The following is a 21,912-nucleotide window of genomic DNA, read 5'->3' on the forward strand; positions in this document are numbered from 1 at the left end:
CACAAAGCTTCACTTGTAGACGAGCCACAGCAAGAGATCAGCAACAGGAATAAAATAGGACAGCTGGGGTTGGGGTTGACAGGATTTCCCTGGGCAGCCCTGGCCCTCCTGGATCTCCCTCTGTAGACCAGTCTGGCCTCGAACCCAGAGATCCATCTGCCTCTGCCTCCCGAGTGCTGGGATTAAAGGTGTGTGCTACTGTGGGAGCCCGTTTTCAGGTTCCTCTTGGCTTTACCCAGCAGGTCTGCACATAGAGGATGATCAGGACCACGGGCCCAAGTGCAGGTGTCTGAGATGGTCTGCACTTGGCTGTGCTGGGGGAGGAGGTCTTTTGCCCCACCCCTTGGCGTCTCTATAAACACCCTGGGGCAGAGACAGTCGGGGTCCGTTGGAATAGGTTCCAGGCCCTCTCGAGGCTGTCCTTTATTTTCTATCTGTTTATCTCTGCAAGATTCTCCGCAGTAAATCCTTCTATGTAATATTTCCTGCTGCTCACACTCAAGAAAACTCTGGGGAGCTGTGGGGTTTGTGGGTAAATGCCCCACATACTACCATGCCCAGCTTTCAAATAATTTTGTAATGAGTACTTATAAATAGAATCTTTAAAGACAACCCAGACCTTCCTGTTTTAGGCAGTAACAAATACTGTAGAAAGTCAGACTTGGTAAATTGGACCACTGTGCCATTATTGGTTTGCCTCCTGGTTTGGTTTTGAAGCAGGGTCTCTAGTTCATAAAGACCTGAAATTCTGTAGCCCAACTGGCCTTAAACTCACAGTGATCCTCCCGCTTTTGAATCCCTTGTGCCGGGATCACGGTTCTGAGCCACTGCTGCTGTCTCTGCTAGATGTTGTTGAAATTGAAAGAGCAGCCTGGAGCCAGGACAGTGGCTCAGTGGGTCAAGGCATTTGCCGCCAAGCCTGGAAACCTGAGTTGGATCCTGAGACTCATGTGGTGGAAGAGAGGCAGCTCCCACAGACTGTCCTCTGACCTCCACACACTAAATAAACAGGCAGGTGGGTGGGTGGATCGAGGGATGGATGGATAAACTTTTAGAAGAGAGGGCTGGAGACATGATCAGTGCTCAAGAGTGTACTGCGCTGGGGACTTGTGGTCTCTGAGCACGCATGGTCAGATTGCTCATTTGGTGGAGCACTTGTCAAACAAGCGTGAGGACGAGTTTGGTATATCCCACAGCACATGTAAAAATCTACATGGTGGCACATGTCTGTAATCTAGTAAGGTAGAGACAAGAGGATCCTATGAGCTCCAGGTTCAGTGAGAGACCTTGTCTCAAAAGTCAAGTGGAGAGGGCCAGTGCCACGTGAGCCTGACAACCTGCTGTGTTCAGTCCTCTAGCCCACTAAAAGCTGAGTGCTGTGGAACCCTGGCCCTCCTAACTTCCCCGAAGCTCTTGGGCCAGCTAGCCTGAAGTATGCAGCCTAGCAGCAGAAACCCTAACAAGGTGGGAGGGAGGCAAAAAAAAAAAAAAACAAATCCTGAGGGTGTGAGTTCCCAGCTAGTCTGGTCTACAAATCAAGTTCCAAGCCAGCCAGGACTTTACAGTGAGGCTGTCTAGAAGGAAAAAAAAAGAAAGAAAGAAAAATGGGGTGGAGTGTTTGAGGCAGACACTGACGTTGATCTCCAGCCTCCTGGCTGCCAGGCCTGGTGCCCATGCTCTAGTCAGCAGCCTAGAGTACAAGGAAACCCAGCTCTTCCCAGATGCCTGCTCTAGTCCAGAGCAGGTAGTTCTTCAGTCCTGTCACCTGACACAGAGTGGTGTCTATTTATACCTCTGCCCCCTGCTGGGTCTCATTTCTGTCTGTCTGCTCCACAGCGAGCTGGACTACTATGACTCCCACAATGTCAACACACGGTGCCAGAAGATCTGTGACCAGTGGGATGCCCTGGGCTCCCTGACCCACAGTCGCAGGGAAGCCTTGGAGGTGAGGAGGGGTGTGTCACCAGGGAGCCTGATGCCCTTTAGTGATGTTGAGACTGCTAAAAGGGTGTCTTCAGGCCCTCAGGTGTCTCCTCACCGGCTGACCCGCCTTCCCTTCCTGTCCCCGCCCCTCTCTGCACACTGTAGAAAACAGAGAAGCAGCTAGAGACCATCGACCAGCTGCACCTGGAGTATGCCAAGCGAGCTGCGCCCTTCAACAACTGGATGGAGAGTGCCATGGAGGACTTGCAGGACATGTTCATCGTCCACACCATTGAGGAGATTGAGGTGCCCCATCCCACCCTCTAGGGGACACCCCCATCCCCCCAGAAATGCAGGCTGCACTCCTTACTCCTATTCGCCCTCTAGGGCCTGATCTCAGCTCATGACCAGTTCAAGTCCACCCTGCCAGATGCCGACAGGGAGCGTGAGGCCATTCTGGCCATCCACAAGGAGGCCCAGAGGATCGCCGAGAGCAACCACATCAAGCTGTCGGGCAGCAACCCCTACACTACCGTCACCCCCCAGATCATCAACTCCAAGTGGGAGAAGGTAGGCCAGGGCGCTCTGGACATGCGAGAGCTGGGCTGTCCAGGTGGGAAGCTGCCGCCTGACCTCTGCGGCTGCACATCCCCACAGGTGCAGCAGCTGGTGCCAAAGCGGGACCACGCGCTCCTGGAAGAGCAGAGCAAACAGCAGTCCAATGAGCACCTCCGCCGACAGTTTGCCAGCCAGGCCAATGTGGTGGGGCCCTGGATCCAGACCAAGATGGAGGTGAGCCCCCCCCCCCCCCCCCCCGGGAGCCCAGGCTACCTGTCAGCTGAGAGAGTGGGTGGGTTATCAGGGCCCAGTGGCCCCTGTGGCCCAGGCTGCAGATTTTATGGCTCTGGCAGGCAGATCTGATCGTGGCTCTCACTGGTTGCAGTCCATCTCATAGGACTATGCAGATGAAAATGAAAGCCTGGCTAAAGATTGGCTAGAGCTGGTTTGAGCCTGGACTGACCTGCGCCTGGAGCTGGCTTGCTTTCCTTACTCTGTGAGGGCTGCAGAGTAGCTGTGAGCAACATGGTCCCTAGAGAGCCTCCTGACAGGCATGGGAGGGTTTATAAGGGCCAGTAGCAGTTCTGCGTGCCTCTCCCCAAGTGCTCAGTGTGCCCTCATTACATCTCTGCAGACCCTGAGGGGCACGGTGGCAGCTCAAGGGTTGGTACTAGCTTTAGAGTGCAGCAGTGGGGAGCCATGGGTATGGGCATTCTGCCAGCAGCCGAGTTCTTAGGCCAGATGCCCTGTGTCCGTGTCCCCCCACCCCCACCCCCGTTTTACCTGTTTTTAAGGAACAGAAGAGTTTTATCATAGGGGGAAGGTGTGTGCACTCCAAGGGTGACCAGTTTCCCAAGTCACTTGGCCTGCCCTCCCGGAGTCTCCCTTTGTGCAATCAGCTGTCACAGCACAGGACCTCAGAGTGGTCAAGGGCATGACAGGCTCCCTGCCGTCACCAAAGAGTGGGATGGAAGTAGCAGGGAGCTCAGGCCTTCCAGATGGGGCGTTAGCCAGGGCTGGTGTCATCTGGCTCTCCTCCCTGCAGGAGATCGGGCGCATCTCCATCGAGATGAATGGGACTCTGGAGGACCAGCTAAGTCACCTGAAGCAGTACGAGCGCAGCATTGTGGACTACAAGCCCAACCTGGACCTGCTGGAGCAGCAGCACCAGCTCATCCAGGAGGCCCTCATCTTTGACAACAAGCACACCAACTACACCATGGAGGTGCGCCTCCTTAATACCACGGGGAGGCTACTGACAAGCTGGACACAGCAGTGAACGGCCCAGACCCTAGTCAGCCTTCAGGGCGGAAGCAGGAGGAATGAATGGGAGGAGTTCTAGCCAGCCTGGACTTCATGTAGAAGGAGATCCTGTCTCAGAACACCAAAGGTTCTTTAAAAAGTAAAAGCAAAGACAGACGGCTAGTGTGCAGAGTCCCTGAGGCAGACTCCTCCTGGAAGGGTCCCGGTCCCTCCCACCGGTGCCACAGCATGCCCAGCTGACCTTGAGCAGCGAGCCCTGGCCACCTGCTGGGCAGCCCCCAAGTGAGAGGCAGGTTGAGCTAGAACCTGAGGCTCCTGTTCCACATTCCAGTGTGCCAATCCGCGGTGCCACAAACCACCATGGGTCCACTCCCTCAGGGTCAGTTATTGACCAGTGACCAGCACAACTCTAAAGAGTTGTCGTTTAATACAAGCATCTTGGCCCTTGCTCCTCTGCCACACCCATAGGTGGAGTAGGTGAGGCACATGGCCGGCCAGGGTCCAGTGTGTCCTGCCCATAGATGAGGTGTAGATGCCCTTCTCCCCAGACCATCCCATCACACCCTTTTCCTCCTTCAGCATATCCGTGTGGGCTGGGAGCAGCTGCTCACCACCATTGCCCGCACCATCAACGAGGTGGAGAACCAGATCCTCACCCGAGACGCCAAGGGTATCAGCCAGGAGCAGATGCAAGAGTTCCGGGCCTCCTTCAACCACTTTGACAAGGTAAGCTGCCCCCGGCCCGCCCCCCATGCTGGCACAGCGTGGCCTTTCTTCCTGTTGTTATGTCCTTCCTACCCTCTCCATCTTGGCATCCATCCACCCATCCATTCCATCGGCCACTGTCCGCAGGGTGGGCAGGACCCCTCTACTGAGAGGGTGTGGAGTACACACAAAGCCAGGCGGGCAGAGGTCCCGGCCCTGCCCTCGGGGCAGGGTCCTTGTCAGTCTGACCTAGGACTCTGGTCCCCATATGCCGTGTTTTTAAAATTCGGGTCCAGATGACCTTTTGACCCAGTACCACCGCTGCTCAGCTCCTGTGGGTACCAGTATGCAGCCTCTTTTGCCCTCTGTCCTGCAAACACTCGGAAGGCAGGGAAAGTGAGCCCGGGACTTGGGCCTCCATGATGCCATGGAGACCTCTACCTGCCTCGCCCATCCCTGGCCACCACCTTGTCTACATCACCTCTAACTGTGTGTTTCCCTTCCCCATGTGTCCTCCTCCCCTGCCCACTGCATGTGGCCTGGCCCCTCTCCCACTTCTGTGGCCTGCCTTGGATGGCCCCCGGCAGGACCATGGCGGGGCCCTGGGGCCTGAGGAGTTCAAGGCCTGCCTCATCAGCCTGGGCTACGACGTGGAGAACGACCGGCAGGTACGCGCCCTGGGGCCCAGCAGACTGTGAATTAACTGCTCTTCTCTCTCTCTCCTCTCCCTCCCACTCACCGTTCCTCCGCCATCACGTGCTGTCTCCCTGGCTCTCTTGCCTCCTTCCTCACATCTCTGGACACTTTCCCCCTTACCTGTGTCTCCGGGCCTCCTGTCTCCCTGCTCCCTCCTCCACTGTGCTGTCTTTCCGCTGTGCACATGGGGCCTACTCTGGGCCTGGCCTCTGCTATGCCTGCGTCCTGGGAGCAGAAGCAGACAGGCAGCATGGACTCAGATGACTTCAGGGCTCTGCTTATCTCCACAGGATACAGCCTGGTATGCAGCCTCTGCCTCCCCTGCCTCTGCTCCTCCCCAGCCCCTTCACTGCCTCCTGAGCTTCCATATCTTCCTGGGGACACTCCTCCACCCTCCAGTGCAACACGGCCTTGCCTGCCTCCTCCTCTGCTCTGCTGCACTTGAGGGACGGGGGTCCTTCCAGTGACCCCCGACCCCCTCTTCCTACAAGTATCCAGGGGCAGTCTTCCGACTCTGCCCTTCTTGTTCTGTTTCTCCTTCTCTTTCCCCACCCTCCAGAGCTACAGTAAGCCAGAGCTGGGGCAGTGGACCCAAGCCCCAAACTGCTTCCCAAAACTTGTGGGGAGGAGGCCAAAGGGCAGACTCCCAAGGCCTGGCACTGTCTGGCCAGTGGGCTGACCACACGGCCCCCTGTCCTTGAACTCTTCCAGAACCGAATTGTAAGCATCCCCACTAAGTCGTGCCCCTCCCTGCCCCCTCCCACAGGGTGATGCTGAGTTTAACCGCATCATGAGTGTGGTCGACCCCAACCATAGCGGCCTCGTGACCTTCCAAGCCTTCATCGACTTCATGTCAAGAGAGACCACAGACACAGACACAGCCGATCAGGTCATTGCCTCCTTCAAGGTCCTGGCAGGGGACAAGGTAAGCAAGACCCTACAGAGCACTGGGGACGGTGGCCAAAACCTCAGCCGGCACTGGGCACTGGGTCAGGAGGACAAGATGGGTGGTTCAGAGTCCTGTCCTGTGCCTCCAGAACTTCATCACCGCTGAGGAGCTGCGGAGAGAGCTGCCCCCCGACCAGGCAGAGTACTGCATTGCTCGCATGGCGCCCTACCAGGGGCCCGACGCTGCGCCCGGCGCCCTCGACTACAAGTCCTTCTCCACAGCCCTCTATGGGGAGAGCGACCTGTGAGGCCCTTGACCACCCTGACTGGACTCCCTCGGCCTCCCGGAGGGGCTGAGGAGCCCTGCCCCAACCCTGACTATCTATGCAAAGAGCTCTTTGTGGTCCTTCTCGGGGTCAGGCAGGGAGGGGCTAGGCAGGCCTCTTTCTCAGTCTTGTCGGGAGGGGCTAGTAGGCCTGGAGATCAGCACTTCTGGTCTGCGAAATATATATATATATATATGATGTGGGTTTGTAACCTGTATATGGAGGGGACAGTGGACCCTTGGGCGCCCTCTGTGTCCCAGAGACACCTTTCCAAACCCAGGTCCCCTCCTTTGCCCCTGAGGCCCCTTCAAGGCCTCTCACATCCAGGCCAAAGCCCCATGTGCCTTGTCCAGGAACCACCTGCCCTGCAGAGTCCAGCAGAGGGCACCCCAGCTCCCCTGGACCAGACTTCCGTGGCTCCTTTCTCCCACCTCCCTGCCCCTTTTGTGGTTCCTGGGAGCAGAGGGCCCTGCCGTCACCCCTCTCTGCCCTAAGAGTGCCGCTGGGGCAGCCAGCCCCAGGCACCAGCCTTGTTTCATCTGGGCTCTGGGTCTCAGATTTTCTAAGGACCAAAACCAACAAAAACACAAAGAATGGAACAGAAACAAAAAATCTTTAAAAAAAAAAAAAAAAAAAAATTAAAAAACTATTAAAAAAGCTATAAAAATTAAAAAACTTCCAGAGAATTACTATTTACTTTATTAACTTACGGATTTATTATATAAATATATATCCATCTAGCCGCATATCTCTGCCACCTCTCTCACTCTCGTAATGAAGACATAGCTGATTCGATGCCCTCCCCAACCCCCTCCTGATTTTCCCCTTGTTTGCGATGGGCAGGGGTCTCTGGGGACCTCCTGAGGTGGAGGTGGGCTGCTGGCCTGCCTGCCTGGTAGTGGATGGGTTTCCCCCTTTGAGTTTATTCTGATTGATTTTTATTTTCTTGGTTTCTGGATAAACCACCCTCTGGGGATGGGAGAATAAAACACGTAATATTTTTAAGAAGGATTCTAGTGTCGTCTTCTTCTCCCTGTGTGGGTGTGGGCCTCTCTAAGCAGGAGCCAGCATGTGCTTGGGCTTCACAAGCAAAGAAGGCAGTTCTGTTCATGGGAGCTCGCTCTAATCCCAGGGCTTGAGAGACCAGCCAGGGCTACCTAACCAGAAGACAGACACCACTGCCACACCACCACCCAGGCAGGTGCTCATCCATAGTCAGCTTCCACCACTGGTGCCAAGCAGGGCAACTCGGGCCTGGAGCAGGGTGACCTCCCTCAGCTTCTGCCCTAGGAGAAGGTGGCCACCTCCGACCACTGAAGAGAAGGAAGAGAGAACCTGAAGCAGCAGCCTCGAGATGGTGCTAGAACCACCCTGTCCCTCGTGCCAGCTCACCTGTTTGTGGGTCAGGCAGACGACCCCCTCCCCACCATCCAGGTGTTGGCTGCAGTGGCCTGTGTATGAGAGGGCAGGCTGAGTACCAGCGCTAGCCCCGAGGTACGCCCCAGCACACCCCACCCGGCCAGGAGTAACACTCACGGAAGATGCAGGTGAGCCGGGCTGCGCAGGACACAAAGCGTTCAAAGTCCACCCGGAGTCGGCTGTCCCGGTAGCGGCTAGTGAGGGCCTGGGTCAGCTGATTGTTCAGGTGGAAGCCTAGGAGGAGGCTGCGGTGTTTGTGGTGTTGCTTTTTGTTTAATTTGGGGGGTGGGTATATGTAGTGTGTGTGTGCATATGGAAGCCAAAGACTAACTGTCTTCCTCAATCCTGTGCCACTGTGTGAGGCAAAGTCTCACTTAAATGCAGAATTCAAACCATTTTGTTTTAGCTAGCCAGCTTCCTTTGGGGGTCACTTGTCTCCTCCTCCCAAAGTGCTGGGAATTTAGGTGGGCCACAATGTCTACCAGACCTTCACATGGGTGCTAGGGATCTGAACTCTGGTCCTCACACTTGAGTGTGCAAGTACTTGAACGAAGCCATATTCGTAGCCTTGTGTTGTGTTCTGCTTGGTGTTGTGTTTGAGAGAGGCTGACCCCTGCCTTCCAGGTGCTGGGATTTCAAGCCCGTGGTTTATGTGACACTCGGTGTAGAACTTTCATGCGAGGTGAGCACTCTGCACCTGCAGTCTCGGCCTTGTACTTGCTAAGCAAGGGCCCTCCCCTGCACTACGTACGCCCCCAGCCCCCCCCCTCACAGGTAGAGTCTAGGCAGGAGCTCTCCCACTGAGCTACATCCCCCAGCCTTTTGCATATTTTGTGAGACACTAAGTTGCTTGGGCTGTAACTTGCCATCTTGCCTCTGCCTCTCAAAGTGCCAACAGGTGCGGCTAGCTTTGTGGTTGCTGTTTCAGAGGTTGCCTGTCTCCCTGTCTAGAGCACTGGAGAGCACTGCTGTGTAGTCCTCTCCTGAAGCCACACCTAAAGTCTAGCCATGGGCTCCGTCACCTCTGCTGTAGAATTAGTGAGGTTTCAGGATGTGCCAAGGCCTGAGGACTTGTCCCTCCCAGCTTCCCTGTGCCCCATACAGTCCCAGAGATAACCGCAAGTTTGCACTGCACCTTTGTGTGCTCGCTCAACAAACTCCAGGTCCCACCCCACACACAGCTAGGTGGCCTGAGGCAGGTCACTCCCTCTGATGTTCATGTACCCAGGTAATGGGATATGCTGGCCCAGAGCTGAAGGAAAACCTCGGCCAACCTGTTAGAATTGCTGAGTATTCCCAGAAGACATTATTGGGTTCCTTCTGTCCGGAACAACCTCTGGTGTATGCCAGGCACTTGGGGCAAGTGGCACAGGACAGAGTAAGTGGGCAGGTGAATGATCCAGTGAACTCCTCCCTCCCCTCTGTCCTGTGTCCTACTTCTTTGGGTTCAACACCCTGGCCCCCAGGCTTCTACTCTGATGTCCCGGGATCGTGTCTTACATGTTCCTGGACACTTGGCCACTTTCTCTAGATCTCATACTTGTAATATGTCTCACCACTGGTCAATCGTTCCACCCCCTAAATCTCCCTGGCTCCTGCCCCTTGGTGGTCACAGTTGGAAGCATGGACCCAGCTCATCTTCCAGAATCTCAGTAATCCCACTGAAGTACCCTAACATGGGATTTCCTTCCTCTACTGTAATGCGGTAGCCTCAAAAGATGCTTCGGGATGTCTTTGGGATGTTCTGTGGCTTTGGAGAATAAATGTGTTCTTGCGCCATGTGCAGTGGCATTCCACAGGCTCCTTGCCACCCCACCACACATTAGCCATGTCACAGTTAAAAGCAGACACTCAAAGAGAAGTTTTGTGCCCAGAACCACCACAGAAGGAAGTTAGTGCAGGCCGTGTGAACAGCCCCAGTTTGGTGCAGATAAGACTTGGAAGTGTTCCAAGAGGAGTGGGTGCTGTCCTCAGCCGTCCCAGGTCCCCATCCGCACCTGCGGCATTCAGTGCCAGCCTTAGCTCATAGGAGTTCATTGTTCCGGAGGCATCTTCATCAAACTTGTCAAATGTGGCCTAGAGGGTGAAGAGGCGGGTGGGAGGGGATCCTCATTACACTGAGTCCCTGAGCATTGATGCTGCACTGTGAAGTAGCTAAGAGAAGGCCTCTGAGGCCAGACGGGTTGGGCTCGGGCCCCAGCTCCCCTGGCTCCTGGCTGGGGACCCTGTGCACCTGTATATCTGTGACAAGGGAACAAGTTCAAATCCACCTGCCCACGGAGGCTTGGGGGAGGGCTTAATAGCTTGGGTTCTCTGTGATCAGTCCCAGGGACCTGCAGCTACTGCCTCCTCCTCCCTTGAAGGGGTACCCACTGGTAGCCAGGCAAAGGCTCCTTGCAGAGGATTTGACAGGCCTGTAGTCACAAGGCAAGGAAAGAATTGAGTTGGGAACTGGGGTTCCAACAGGAACCAGTGGTAGCTCTAGATCAATCTATTTACTGCTCCCAGAGGGCCACAGTGGGGTAACAAAAACTTCATATCCATTTCACTCCCAAGTTGGCATGGGAGGTCCAGTGGCCTGCAGGACATTAGTGTCTAGAGCAGTGGTTCTCAACTGTGGGTTGAGATCCCTTTGGGTGTCAGATGACCCTTTTACAGGGCATATCAGATATCCTGCATATCAGATATTTACATTACAACCCATAACAGTAGCAACAAAGATAATTTTATGTTTGGGGGTCACCACAACTTGAACTATATTAAAGGGCCGCAGTATTGTTGAGAACCACTGCTATAGATGGACTATAGATGGGACCACTGCTCCCAACGCTCACCTTACCTGCCATACCAGGAGGTGGCCCCAGAGTTCCTGGAAGTGGTACAGGGCCAGCCTTCCCCCGTGCTGCAGACAGGACATCTGGTTACAATCAATGTCCCCTGAAAGGCAAGGGGAAACCCCAGCGCCCCGGCCCCTCCTCCCCACACACTGTCTCACGTACCCCAAAACACTGCACAAGCTGCTCACAAGTCCTCAGCCCAATCTCTCCGGGAGTCCTGGTGTTGGCCCTAGCTACAAAAAAGAAATGCAGCACCCCTTGCATGTGGGCCAACATTGCAGGAGCTATGTGGACTAACTCTGCAGCTGACAGTTGATAGAAACAGATGCAGAGTTCACACCTGACAAAACCAACACGTCTTTGCACATGGCCCCTCTTAGAGGAGGGGGGGTCTGCGAGTGACCATGGCCCTCGTGACCGTGGGACCACAGCAAGCTGCTTCAACTTGAGCCCTGCTCCCCCTGGCATCATGCAGAGGCTCTGTAGGTGGAGTGCTCCGGTTGCGGGGACCCCCTCCCCTGGCCAAACTCACCAGGCTCCAGAGCGATGCCTATTAAGGTCTGCAGCTGAAGTGAATCGAGCTCCTCTTCCTAATCGAGAAAGAGCTACTCGTGAGGCCACTGGTTCAATCACCTCGTTAACAAACACTTTGGGCCAGGCCCTGTGCTCCAGAGTGCTGAGGTAGCAGTGGCTACCTTCCTAGGGTTCAGCTAGAGGAGGCCGGTCTATCCCCAGGGTGGCCAGGGCAGCGATGGCTAGGGCTCCACACACTGGCTGTGGGAGCCCACAGTGAGCAGACGGAGGAAGACAACTTGGGAAAGAGTGATGGGGTGTGAACTTCCGGAGGAAGCAGCTGCGGATGGAGCAAAGCCCTGAGGCAAGGGGGGTCTTTGAGCATTCCCAGAACACAGGAGAAGGGAAGCACAGACACCTCAACCCCCAGCATGGTGGCTCAAGTCTGTAACCGCAGCATTGGACAACCTGAAGGAGGCCAGCCTGGCCTACAGATGTAGAGTTGTCTCAGGATACCCTTGTTTTGTTTTGTTTTTGAGGGAGAAAGGGGAGCTCAGCATCGTTTGGCCGGACACCCCCAGTCCCCGACCCCTCCTCACCTCTCCAGCCAGCTCCAAAAACAGCTGTGCCAGCTCCAGCTCCAGGGGCTTGTAGTGAACCTGTGAGGAGGGAGGAGTTCAGTCCCTTCCCAAAGCCCCGCCCACTGCCTCCTGTTCCCGCCCACAACAGTCCCGCACCTGGAGGGCGTCCAGGTCGGCGCTGATCACGTCATCGATCTCCCTGCAAATTACAGAGGTTGGGGGGATCCGTTCAGGCGGGGGTCTCAAGCAGAGGACATGGGTGGAGCCAAAGGGCAGTGGGTTTTGTCGGGAGTGCGGGTGGGTGACAGAGATCCCTGGGAGGGCGGGGCTGGGGATGCAAGGGCGGGGCTTCGTGCTCCCTGAGCGGGACTTGGTGCTAGGGGCGGGGCCGAGGATTCTAGATTGAGGTCCCTGGGCCGGGGTCGGGGTGCCCCAGGTGAGGCTGGGTCAGGGAGGGGGCGCCGGCTCACACTGCGGTGTGGCTGCGTTCCGAAAAGATGCGCAGTGTGAAGTCGGCTTCGTCGCCCACGCGGGAGGCGCTGGGGACCACCAGGTAGTGGCCGGGCGGCAGGCGGCAGCGGCGGCTCACGTCGCGGCGCGCGCAGAACACCGAGCGGTCGGCGCGCAGCAGTCCCGGCAAGAGCGCGCGGCTGCGCGGGGAGTCCCAGAGGCCCAGCAGCTGCGGGCGGGGCGCCATGACCACCACCCACCCGAGCTCCCCACCCAACCCTCTGGTCCTGCCCACACACCCAGACTGTCTAGCCAGGCCCTCCCGTGTCCCCGGTCTCCCAGCGCTGGTCGACCAAGCCCTAGGGTGGGTCTAAGGTCACATCTGAAACCCACCTCCTCGGGAATCTGCAGAAAGAAAAAGCCAGTAAGGGGGTGGGGCGCAATGTGCAGATCCCCTCCCTGCCCCCACCCCTCACACCCCCTCCTTCTTTCTAGACCCTTAATATTTCCCCACCCTATTCTCAGACCTAGGTCCCCCCCACCCCTTCCCCAACCCTTTCCTTCCCACCTGTGCCCGCATCCCGTCCCAGTCCCTTTGGTCACCTCCTGCCCTCTGACCCTCAGCCTTTTCCTCCAGTTCTCTCAACAATGGCGCTCCTCTCTGAACCCCCAGTACCCTCTTCCCTTTAGGACGCTCCTGTGACCCTCTGCCTCTCCAGACCTCAACTTGATCTTGGCCTCACCTGGAACACGTGGAAGCCCACAGTGAGGTAGGTGAGGCCCTTGGCCCTCAGACACCGGCGGTTGCGCTGGATGAGCGACAGGAGGACAGTGCACTTGGGGATGCGGCCTCCCCTCGCTGGGCCCCGCGCCCCTGCTGCTCCCCAGCCCCCCCAGGGTCCCTCTTCATCATCTTCATCCTCTTCCTCATCAGGCTCCAGCAGCGTCAGCCGGAACTGGGGATTGGTCCAGAAGGTTTCTAACAAAAGAGAAGGAGGTGGAGTTCCCAGCCTGCCGAGGCCGACCCCCTAAGCTTACTTCTTCGGGCCCCCAGGCCTCACCAGCGCTGGGCTGGCTCCCGCCGGAGTTGAAACCTTTCACCCAGCGGCCTTGGAAGGTGTGGATGTGCCAGCCTCCGCCGGCAGGGCTGGGACCTAGCACCTCAGGGCTCAGTGAACAGATCTGGACCGTGTTGAAGTGTGTGAGGAAGTCCTGAAGCTCCATCCTGGACAGCACAGAGCGTGAGAGATGCCCGGCCACCCCAGAGCCCAGCTTGAGGGACCCCAGAAGTGGTCCCCACCACAAAGCTCCCAGTTCCTTAAGTACGGCCAATTAAGCTCCAACCTCCAGAAACTCTGAAGCCTCGAGGCCTCGCCAAGGCATCCAAGTCCTCACAGATGCCCCACTTCTGAGCATATTTACAAACTCCTCCCAAATATCTTCAAATTAACTTTAGAAAATCCTCAAGTAGGGCCAGGAAGATGGCGGAGCCAATGAAGCCTGAAGTTGTGGGATATTAAACTGTATAAGGTTGTTACATTTGTTTCCCCTGCTTTTGTTAACGATGCAAAGACACGTAACATTTATTTGATTAAGTAAAATGAACCTGGGTTCAGGAGGCTGAGTCAGCAACTAGCCGACAGGAAGTGGTGGGGAGGAACTAAGTGTAGCAAGGGTTCTTTAGTGGGGGCCGAGCAGGAGGACGGCCCTAATCTCAGGGGTCTCCCTCGGAGAACAATGCCCTTAACAGTCCTGTTCCAACTGCTTCTGCCCTCACTTTGCAAACTAGAACCGCAGCGGATAGGGACCATTTCTCTGCATCCCGACCTGTCCGTCCCGTGAGTCTCTCTGCATCCTTTCTGGCCCTGTGTCAAAGGCCCCTACCCCAGGGTCCCCCCCACAGGTACAGTGGGTCCCTCAGAACTCACCAGAACTCACCATCCTCCTTTTTCACAAGCAGGGCATCTCGCCACTCAGAGGGGAGCATGTCCCAGCGTGGACAGCTGAAGAGACCAACGTGAGACGTAGGCTCAAGGGGCTGAGCCCCCACCCCCCCCAAGCCCGTCCCACCTGTCGCTCCAGGGCCCGGACCACTCCACACGGCCCCAAGGGTTCCTCAGCCTCAGCAGCCGCACCTTAGTGAAGCCCAGGGACATCTGAAGACAATGTCATCAATGAGCGTGTTGGGGGGGCATCATCAGTAAGGGTGGTGTGGGGGCATCAGGGTAGTGGGGGGCATCAGTGAGGGTAGTGGGGGGCATTAGTGAGGGTAGTGGGGGGCATCAGTGAGGGTAGTGGGGGGCATCAGGGTAGTGGGGGGCATCAGTGAGGGTAGTGTGGGGCATCAGTGAGGGTAGTGTGGGGGGCATTAGTGAGGGTAGTGGGGGGCATCAGTGAGGGTAGTGGGGGGCATCAGTGAGGGTAGTGTGGGGCATCAGTGAGGGTAGTGGGGGGCATCAGTGAGGGTGGTGGGGGGCATCAGTGAGGGTAGTGGGGGGCATCAGTGAGGGTAGTGGGGGGCATCAGTGAGGGTAGTGGGGGCATCAGTGAGGGTAGTGGGGGGCATTAGTGAGGGTAGCGGGGGGGACACCCCGTCAGCCTAGCCCAGCACTGGGGGTGACTCACCTTGTGTGTACCTGTGACAGAATACGCATGTCCCTTCACCAGCCCTTCGTCTGTGCGGATCTCACCCCGGTCACTCTGAAAGAGGATGAGCTTGTGAAGCTGGGGGGGGGGGGCAGGTCAGCTTCTCTCTCCAACCCCCCAACCCAGGAGCTGTGCCTCAGCGGGGGTGTCTGAGAGAAGCAGAGAGAGTTGACACAGAGGAGGGGGAGAAGCCCGGGCCCTGCGACACAGGCCTGGCATCCCAGCCACACAGAAAGCTGAGGCAAGATGATCCCAAGTTCAAGGCCAGTGTGGGTAACTTAGACCCTGCCTCGTAACAAAATGTAAAAACCGTGGGTGGAGGGATGTAGTTTATCTGTAGAGCACTGGCCTAGAGTCCATCAGCAAGGATCTGGGGGGCAGCAGCAGAAGGTAGGAAAGAGGTGACACTCCGCCCCCCTCCCCCACATCCCTGGCCATGCCGGCCTAGTGGAGGTCCATATGGGGGCTCAGCTCTCACCAGGGCAGTGGCACCCACAAGGGACTCCTTGGCCAGTGCATGGCGCAGGGCAGCAAAGAGACCTGGAGTGTTTTGTCTCAGGTAGAGGACTTCACCCACACCTCCTGTAAAGTCCACGAAAGCCTCGTTCATGTGGCCTCCACGCATCACCTCGTAGGAGCCATGAAGCCTGTTGGAGCAGGTGGAGGTGGGTCTGAGCTACATAGGAACGTCTTAGGTCCCGGGTCTGGGGACTCTATTGGGGTGGAGCGGTCCCTAGGAGATATCCCAGATTATATAAGACATAATATATGTATGTATTAGTTTGTTTTTCACATGTATGGCTGTCTTGCCTGCACGTATATCTGTGCACCACATGTGTGTAGTGTCCACAGAGGCATTAGGTCCCTGGTACTGAAGTGACAGACACCTGTGACTGGGAATCAAACCTAGAAGAGCAGCTACCACTCTTGACATTGTACTGTCCCTCCAGAATCTCCCCCCCACAACATACCCCTCTTGCTTTTGAGACAGAACCTCACTATGTAGCCTTGGCTGGCTAGGAACTCACTCTGTAGACCAGATTAGGCCAAACTCACAGAAATCCGCGTGCATCTGCTATCAGAGTGCTGGAAATAAAGATGTTCTCTACCATGCTCAACTAATTTTTTTTTTTTTTTGAGACATGGTATTACTGTGCATTCCAGTCTGACCTCAAACTTGCAATTCTCCTGCCTTAGTGTATTCCGTACTATGATTATGGGTGCATGCCTGACTCAATCTCTGAAATAGTCACAGATAAAATGAGAGGATCTGACAAATGCTAGGCCTGTGATCCCCAGGATCCACGTGACTGGAAGCCATGGAATGAGCTATGCCAGAATTCTCAACCTTTCATGAACCTTCGAGGCTCTGGGAGGCCATGAAGGCGATGTCTATGGGGACTTGTCAGGACTTCCAGGGCCTGAGATGGGAAAGGACATGCTGTGGATGTCTCAGTGGACCAGGAGAGATGGGATGAGGTTAAAGGCCCTTCAGGGAATAGGATTTGGCAAGTCCAGAGCCTGATAGATGGGTGAGATTTCAGGATCCTTAGGGGGCTCTAGGAAGGTTTGTGGGAAATGTCAAAAGAGGGAGACCTTGGGCTGGGGAGATGGCTCAGAGGTTAAGAGCACAGGCTGCTCTTCCAGAGGTCATGAGTTCAATTCCCAGCAACCACATGGTGGCTCACAACTATCTGTAATGGGATCTGGTGCCCTCTTCTGGCCTGCAGGCATACATGCAGGTGAACACTGTATACATAATAAATAAATCTTTAAAAAAAAAAAAAAAGAGGGAGGCCTTTAAGATTTGAAGATTCACAGGCTAAGAGTATGCCTCAGTGGTAGAGCTCCTTCCTACAATCCCCCAGTGAGGGGCTGGGGTGTGACTCAGTGGTAGAGCACCTGCCTAGAATCCCCCAGTGAGGGGCTGGGGTGTGACTCAGTGGTAGAGTCCCTGCCTAGAATCCCCCAGTTGAGGGGCTGGGGTGTGGCTCAGTGGTGGAGCCCCTGCCTAGAATCCCCCAGTGAGGGGCTGGGATGTGACTCAGTGGTAGAGCCCCTGCCTAGAATCCCCCAGTGAGGGGCTGGGGTGTGGCTCAGTGGTGGAGCCCCTGCCTAGAATCCCCCAGTGAGGGGCTGGGGGTGTGACTCGGTGGTAGAGCCCCTGCCTAGAATCCCCAGTGAGGGACTGGGACATGGCTCAGTGGTTGAGTATTTGCCTAGAATCCCCCAGTGAGGGCCTGGGGGTATGACTGAGCATGTACAAAGGTCATGGGTTCCATCTCCTGCACACACACACACACACACACACACACACACACACACACACACACACCCTTCCTAAATTCAGCCAGGGATTGTGGAGTAATCCATGTCCACAAGAGTCCAACAATGGAGGATTATGAGTTTGAGGCCAGCACGGGGCACATCATGAGGCGCTGACTTTAAGTGAATGCATAAAGGCCGGGGTGTAGTTCAGCTGGCGCAGTGCCTTCCTAGCACGCAGGAAGCCCTGGGCTCGACCCCCAGCACCACATAAAACTGGTGCGGTGTACACCTGGACCCCCAGCACTCCTGAGGTGGAGACAAGAGCATCAGGTCAAAGTCCTCTTTGACTACATAGCCAGTCCAGGGCAGACGAGGCTGTATGAGACCCCTTCTCAATAAAATATAGAAGAAAATACTCAAAACTGAAAGCTCTTCTAGGAGAGTGCTGTGGTACTAGGGCCATGGCTGCTCGGACCTGACCTAGGGTCCTCTTTGGGTGTCTGGAGGACCCCAGATGTCAGTACTCCACATGGCTTGGGGCTAGAGCTGGGGGGATGGGCATTCTTACTTGGCATAGGCCTTTTCCAGCAGAGGGGCCCAGAATTCATTCCTTTGTTCCGAGCGCACGAACATCAGCTTCCCCTCACGCACAGGCAGCCTGTCATCTACCACCACGTCCACCCAGCGGCCAAACTGCCAGAGCTAGTGAGAAAAAAAAGGGGGGGCAGGAGTCAGCTTCCAGACCCTGCCTGAGTCCGACCTTCCAGTCTGCCTTCCACTTCCCCAGTTCTGGAATCCCAGCCCCAGGGGAGAAGGGTAACTGTGAAACATCATGTTATCATGGGGGAAACTGAGGCATGGAGAGAGGAGCTGAGCTCTACCTGAAAATGGAAGACCCCTGCGTAGCCATCTTGGAAACCTTGTCCAGGGGGAACCACCCGGTACAGGAGTCTGGGGTACAGGGTAAGGGAGGCAGCAGCTGCAAGGAGCCAGCAGTTTCCTGGGAGGAGGGAGGCTCAGATTAGGTGAGGAGGGACAAGAGACCAGCAAACTCAAGAAGGCAGGGAAAGATGGGGGAGAAGACAGAGCTGTGGTGCTGCCCGGGTCCTGGGTCTGGGGGCTCACCCAAGCTTCCTTGGCACACATCAGTTCTGCTCATGTCTTCACAGATGAACTGGGGCTCAGCACAAAACTCCTGGAAGAGGGAGACTCCAGTGAAGCCAGGAAAGGGCAGTTTGGAGCAGTGGAGGAGTCAGAGGCCCAGGTCCCTCCTGACACCAGTGTCCTAGGTGATGAGAGCCCCCAACCCTGGGAAGGCCTGTGCGTAGGAGCTTGGCTTTCCTGGACCCCTCTGAACCTCATGGCTAAGCCTGCTGTTATCCATCCAGCCCCCCTCCCTCAGAACCAGGAATCCAGGCCCAGCTGTCCTCCCTCAGACCCAGGAGTCCAGGCCCAGCTCTCCTCCCTCAGACCCAGGAGTCCAGGCCCAGCCCTCCTCCCTCAGACCCAGGAGTCCAGGCCCAGCTCTCCTCCTCCCTCAGACCCAGGAGTCCAGGCCCAGCCCTCCTCCCTCAGACCCAGCAGTCCAGACCCAGTCCTCCTCCCTCAGACCCAGCAGTCCAGGCCCAGCCCTCCTCCCTCAGACCCAGGAATGCAGGACCAGCCCTCCTCCTTCAGAACCAGAAGTTCAGGCCCAGCCCTCCTCCCTCAGCCCCAGGTCCCAGCTCAGCCCCACTTTACATGGGGCCTCTTCCATTCCACGCCTTTGGCCTTCTCCGAGTCGGGTCCCAGCTTGTCATAGCCAAGGGCATCAGGACCAGCAGAAAAGCAAGGGTCACGAAACAGGATCCCCGAATTCAGGCAGGCCGTTCGGATGGCTTCGTAGTTCTGGCCTTTAAAGAGCTGTGGGCCCCTGGCTCCAGCCCCGGCCCCGTCCTCCACCAGCTGGATGATGACCTTCCTGTCGCCACTCGCCATCCGGACACTCTGGACTCACAGATGGACCGAAGCCCTTTAACCTCCTGAGTCACGAGGCGGGGCTTCTGCTCCATTTGTACCCCGTTGGGGGTCTTTAGGCAGCGAGGAGCATTCTGTCTTGTTAATATTAATTGATGGTTTGGGGTGCGAGGGAGCCCTAAGGACGCCTCTTGAGTGGTTTCCTCCCTGGGGCGTGGAGCCTTCAGTTGTGGCCAGTTTAGCAGCTTAATGACCAGCAGCAGGCCGGCAGGTAGGCAGAAGCAGACGGAGCAGCCCTCACCATGGGAGGGCCAGAAAGGAGGTCAGTGTGGGGGTGTGCTTCTGCCTGCTTGTTCCTGTGGCCACAGCTCAGCCTCACCCCAGCCCCCCTGTTTCCTTACCTGTTTGGGGGGAGCAGTGCATGCTAGGCAGGCACCCTCTTCTGGAACGACACCTCTAGCCCCCCTTTTCCTAAGTTTCCGAGGCTAGCCTTGGGCTCCCCTCGCTCCTGCCTCAGGATCCCAAGCCCTAGATTCCTGGTGTTGCGTTCTGTTGTGCTGTTTTAGACGGAGTCTTGTGTAACCTGCCATGCTGGGGATCAAACCCAGGGCCTTGTGTGTGCCAGGAAAGCACTCTGCCAGGTGAGGTAGGAAGAAAATGTGTGTTTGGATTTGTTTTGTTTTGTGTCAGACCCCCTGCCCTGCCCCTCACATACACATGAGATGCCGAGAAATGGCAACCTGTGCCAGCCCACCCGTGCCAGCCCCCCCGTGCCAGCACACCCATGCCAGCCCCTAATGGTTTCACTTGTTTCTCCCTGCATCTGTGTCTGTCTTTATGCTTGTTGGGGTTTGTTTGTTTTTGTTTTTCTTGGTTTTTGTTTTTTGGGGGTTTGGGGGGTTGGTGATAGTGGAGGGATTTCAGTTGTTTTTGTTTTGTTTTGTTGTTTGTTTTTGTTTTTTTGAGACAAGTTTTTTCACTATGTCAGCTAGGTTGGCTTTGAACTCACAGAGATCTGCCTGCCTGGAAACAAAGGTGTGGGCCACCACACCCAGCTTGTACATCTGGTTTTGTCTTCCATCTCTGGTCTGTCTGTCGGGTCCATCTTTCTGACATTGTAGCCCACATGCGGCCTCAGCCACTCACGTTAGGACTCTGGTTTCCTTCCAGCCCATTCTGCTAGCTCTCAAGCAGGTAGCCTATGGTCTGCTGGGTCACCCAGGCAGGACTGACTACAGAAAATAGATTCTGACCTGTCCCGGGAACCTGTGCCCAAGATGCTGGGGCCCCTCCCCCATCTAAGCAGGGCTGTGCAGCAAATGTAGAAGGATCCTTGGCAAGGTAGAAACTGCCCTTTCGGGAGCCTAGTCACCTTAGTGACACTGAGATGTCACTGAAGCCTTTGGCATCCTCCGCTTCAACCCCCTCCCTGCCAGCACCATGGCCAACAACAGGGCTTGTGTGAGGCAGGAGGATCAGAAGCTCAAGCCTCAGCTACATGGCAAATTCCAGGCTAGTCTGGACTACGAGAGACCCTGTAACAAAACCAGAAACAAAGAAAAACCCACAGATCTTTCTTCTCGTGGAGTTGCCAGGATCACACAAGTCGCCCACTTAACAGGTGTCTGATTCAGGCCTCAGGCACTCAGAGCTCTGTGTCTGAAGGTGAGTGTATGCTCTTCACACCTGTGGTTCCAGCGTTTGGGACAAAGAGGCCAGAGGAGCCCGAATTCCAGGCCAGCCTAGGCTGGACGGTGGGACAAAGGACTGCGTGCCTTGGGCTGAGCCATATAAGCGTCAAGTGCCTTAGTTTCTTCAAATAGTAGTGGGTATCTGGAGCTTGCCTTTCTCCCTCCCTTCCTGCCTCTTCTGTTTTTGCCAGGGCTGGAGATGAACGGGGGGCCTCCACGCCAAGCCTCCACCCCTGCGCTACCTCCCGAACCCACAAGCCTGTCGTTGTTAGATCCCAGCATCCCTACATGTTTTTTTCTGCCGTCGATACACTCATAAGACATGTTTAGGAATGAACCAGTGGCTTATTCTCTGCCCCGTGGCTCGCCTGAAGGCTGGCCCCGCCCCTCAGACTCAGGCCCGCCAATTACAGTGCTGCAGCCTCTGGCCACGCCCAACCACGTCCCCAGTGCCCGCCTTCTGAGGGAATCTTTGCAAGCCTCACTCTTTGCTCGATGTTGCTCAGTTAGCTAACAGAAACAGAGCGCTAAGACTACCTCGGAGAATGAGAGCGATATCCAAGCCCAGCCAAGCGCTGGGGAGACAAGATTCCCCCAGGTGTGAAGCCCCGCTCCAGGTGTCCAGGTGTGCTTGTTAGGTTTGTTGTTGGTTTTTGAGACAGTCTCACTGTCCTGGAATTCACTGTGCAGACAGGACTGACTGCCAACTCATAGAGATCCATCTGTGTCTGCCTCCCGCGTACACCAGGACATTAAAGACGTGCACCGCCACATCCAGCCGCAACGAGGGTGTTCCTTGGAACGAATTACCCAGTAGTGGAGCTGTGCTGGCTACCTCCTGCTCTCTCTCGGCAGCTGCCAATACCCACCAGACAGAACTGATGCTTGCATAAGACAACGTTGGCTTAATTCAGGGCATTACTTAGTACTAAGTACAAGTCTGTACTTAGAGGCTGGAGATGAAACTCAGTTGGTAAAGTTCCCTCCCAGCATGAAAGAAGCCTGGGTTCTGTCCCAGCACAGAATAAACTGGACTCGGGGTGTACCCCTGTAATCCCAGCACCCAGGAGGCGAAGGAAGGAGGATCAGCATGGTCATTCTTGGTTACACGTGGAGCTGGCCGCACGGATTTGGAAAGAAGCCCTAATGGTGAGCAGAGCTGGGATGAAGTGGCCCCAGATGACACAGGCAG

The 21,912-nt window shown here is 56.1% G+C and overlaps 2 protein-coding genes and 1 long non-coding RNA gene across 9 annotated transcripts in view; 2 read left to right on the plus strand and 1 right to left on the minus strand.

Annotated features, from left to right (window-relative positions):
• Positions 1 to 7,364, plus strand: part of Actn4 (actinin alpha 4) — a 78,442-nt gene extending 71,078 nt beyond the window's left edge. For 3 of the 7 annotated variants that reach the window (XM_037199612.1, XM_037199593.1, XM_028859219.2), the window contains 9 exons: positions 1,837 to 1,945; positions 2,089 to 2,229; positions 2,311 to 2,493; positions 2,581 to 2,715; positions 3,527 to 3,706; positions 4,324 to 4,470; positions 5,381 to 5,446; positions 5,912 to 6,070; positions 6,183 to 7,364. In XM_037199612.1, coding sequence (XP_037055507.1) covers positions 1,837 to 1,945; positions 2,089 to 2,229; positions 2,311 to 2,493; positions 2,581 to 2,715; positions 3,527 to 3,706; positions 4,324 to 4,470; positions 5,381 to 5,446; positions 5,912 to 6,070; positions 6,183 to 6,341 — 1,279 coding nt within the window. In that variant the 3' untranslated portion in view covers positions 6,342 to 7,364. Of the gene's footprint in view, positions 1 to 1,836; positions 1,946 to 2,088; positions 2,230 to 2,310; positions 2,494 to 2,580; positions 2,716 to 3,526; positions 3,707 to 4,323; positions 4,471 to 5,036; positions 5,118 to 5,380; positions 5,447 to 5,911; positions 6,071 to 6,182 lie in introns of all 7 variants that reach the window. The other 4 variants (XM_037199607.1, XM_037199588.1, XM_028859218.2 and 1 more) reach the window with 2 other exon arrangements.
• Capn12 (calpain 12) lies at positions 7,042 to 19,283 on the minus strand. The gene is made up of 21 exons (XM_028859221.2): positions 18,814 to 19,283; positions 18,199 to 18,268; positions 17,955 to 18,073; positions 17,642 to 17,775; positions 15,284 to 15,452; positions 14,785 to 14,859; positions 14,230 to 14,315; positions 14,088 to 14,162; positions 13,221 to 13,384; positions 12,903 to 13,138; positions 12,553 to 12,564; positions 12,180 to 12,388; positions 11,866 to 11,908; positions 11,728 to 11,787; positions 11,148 to 11,205; positions 10,778 to 10,848; positions 10,618 to 10,680; positions 9,776 to 9,854; positions 7,896 to 8,012; positions 7,752 to 7,810; positions 7,042 to 7,672 (listed from the first exon to the last, which is right to left on the minus strand). The coding sequence occupies exons 1-21, from the start codon at positions 19,048 to 19,050 to the stop codon at positions 7,646 to 7,648; spliced, it is 2,163 nt and encodes a 720-aa protein (XP_028715054.1). The 5' UTR covers positions 19,051 to 19,283; the 3' UTR covers positions 7,042 to 7,645.
• On the plus strand, positions 11,852 to 13,696 carry LOC119086738. Its single transcript, XR_005090082.1, has 3 exons — positions 11,852 to 11,923; positions 12,207 to 12,929; positions 13,094 to 13,696. It is a non-coding gene; the product is annotated as an uncharacterized LOC119086738 (long non-coding RNA).
• Positions 19,284 to 21,912: the final 2,629 nt, after the last annotated feature.

This window comes from Peromyscus leucopus, chromosome 1 (genome assembly GCF_004664715.2).
Source record: "Peromyscus leucopus breed LL Stock chromosome 1, UCI_PerLeu_2.1, whole genome shotgun sequence".
Taxonomy (NCBI): Eukaryota; Metazoa; Chordata; class Mammalia; order Rodentia; family Cricetidae; genus Peromyscus; species Peromyscus leucopus.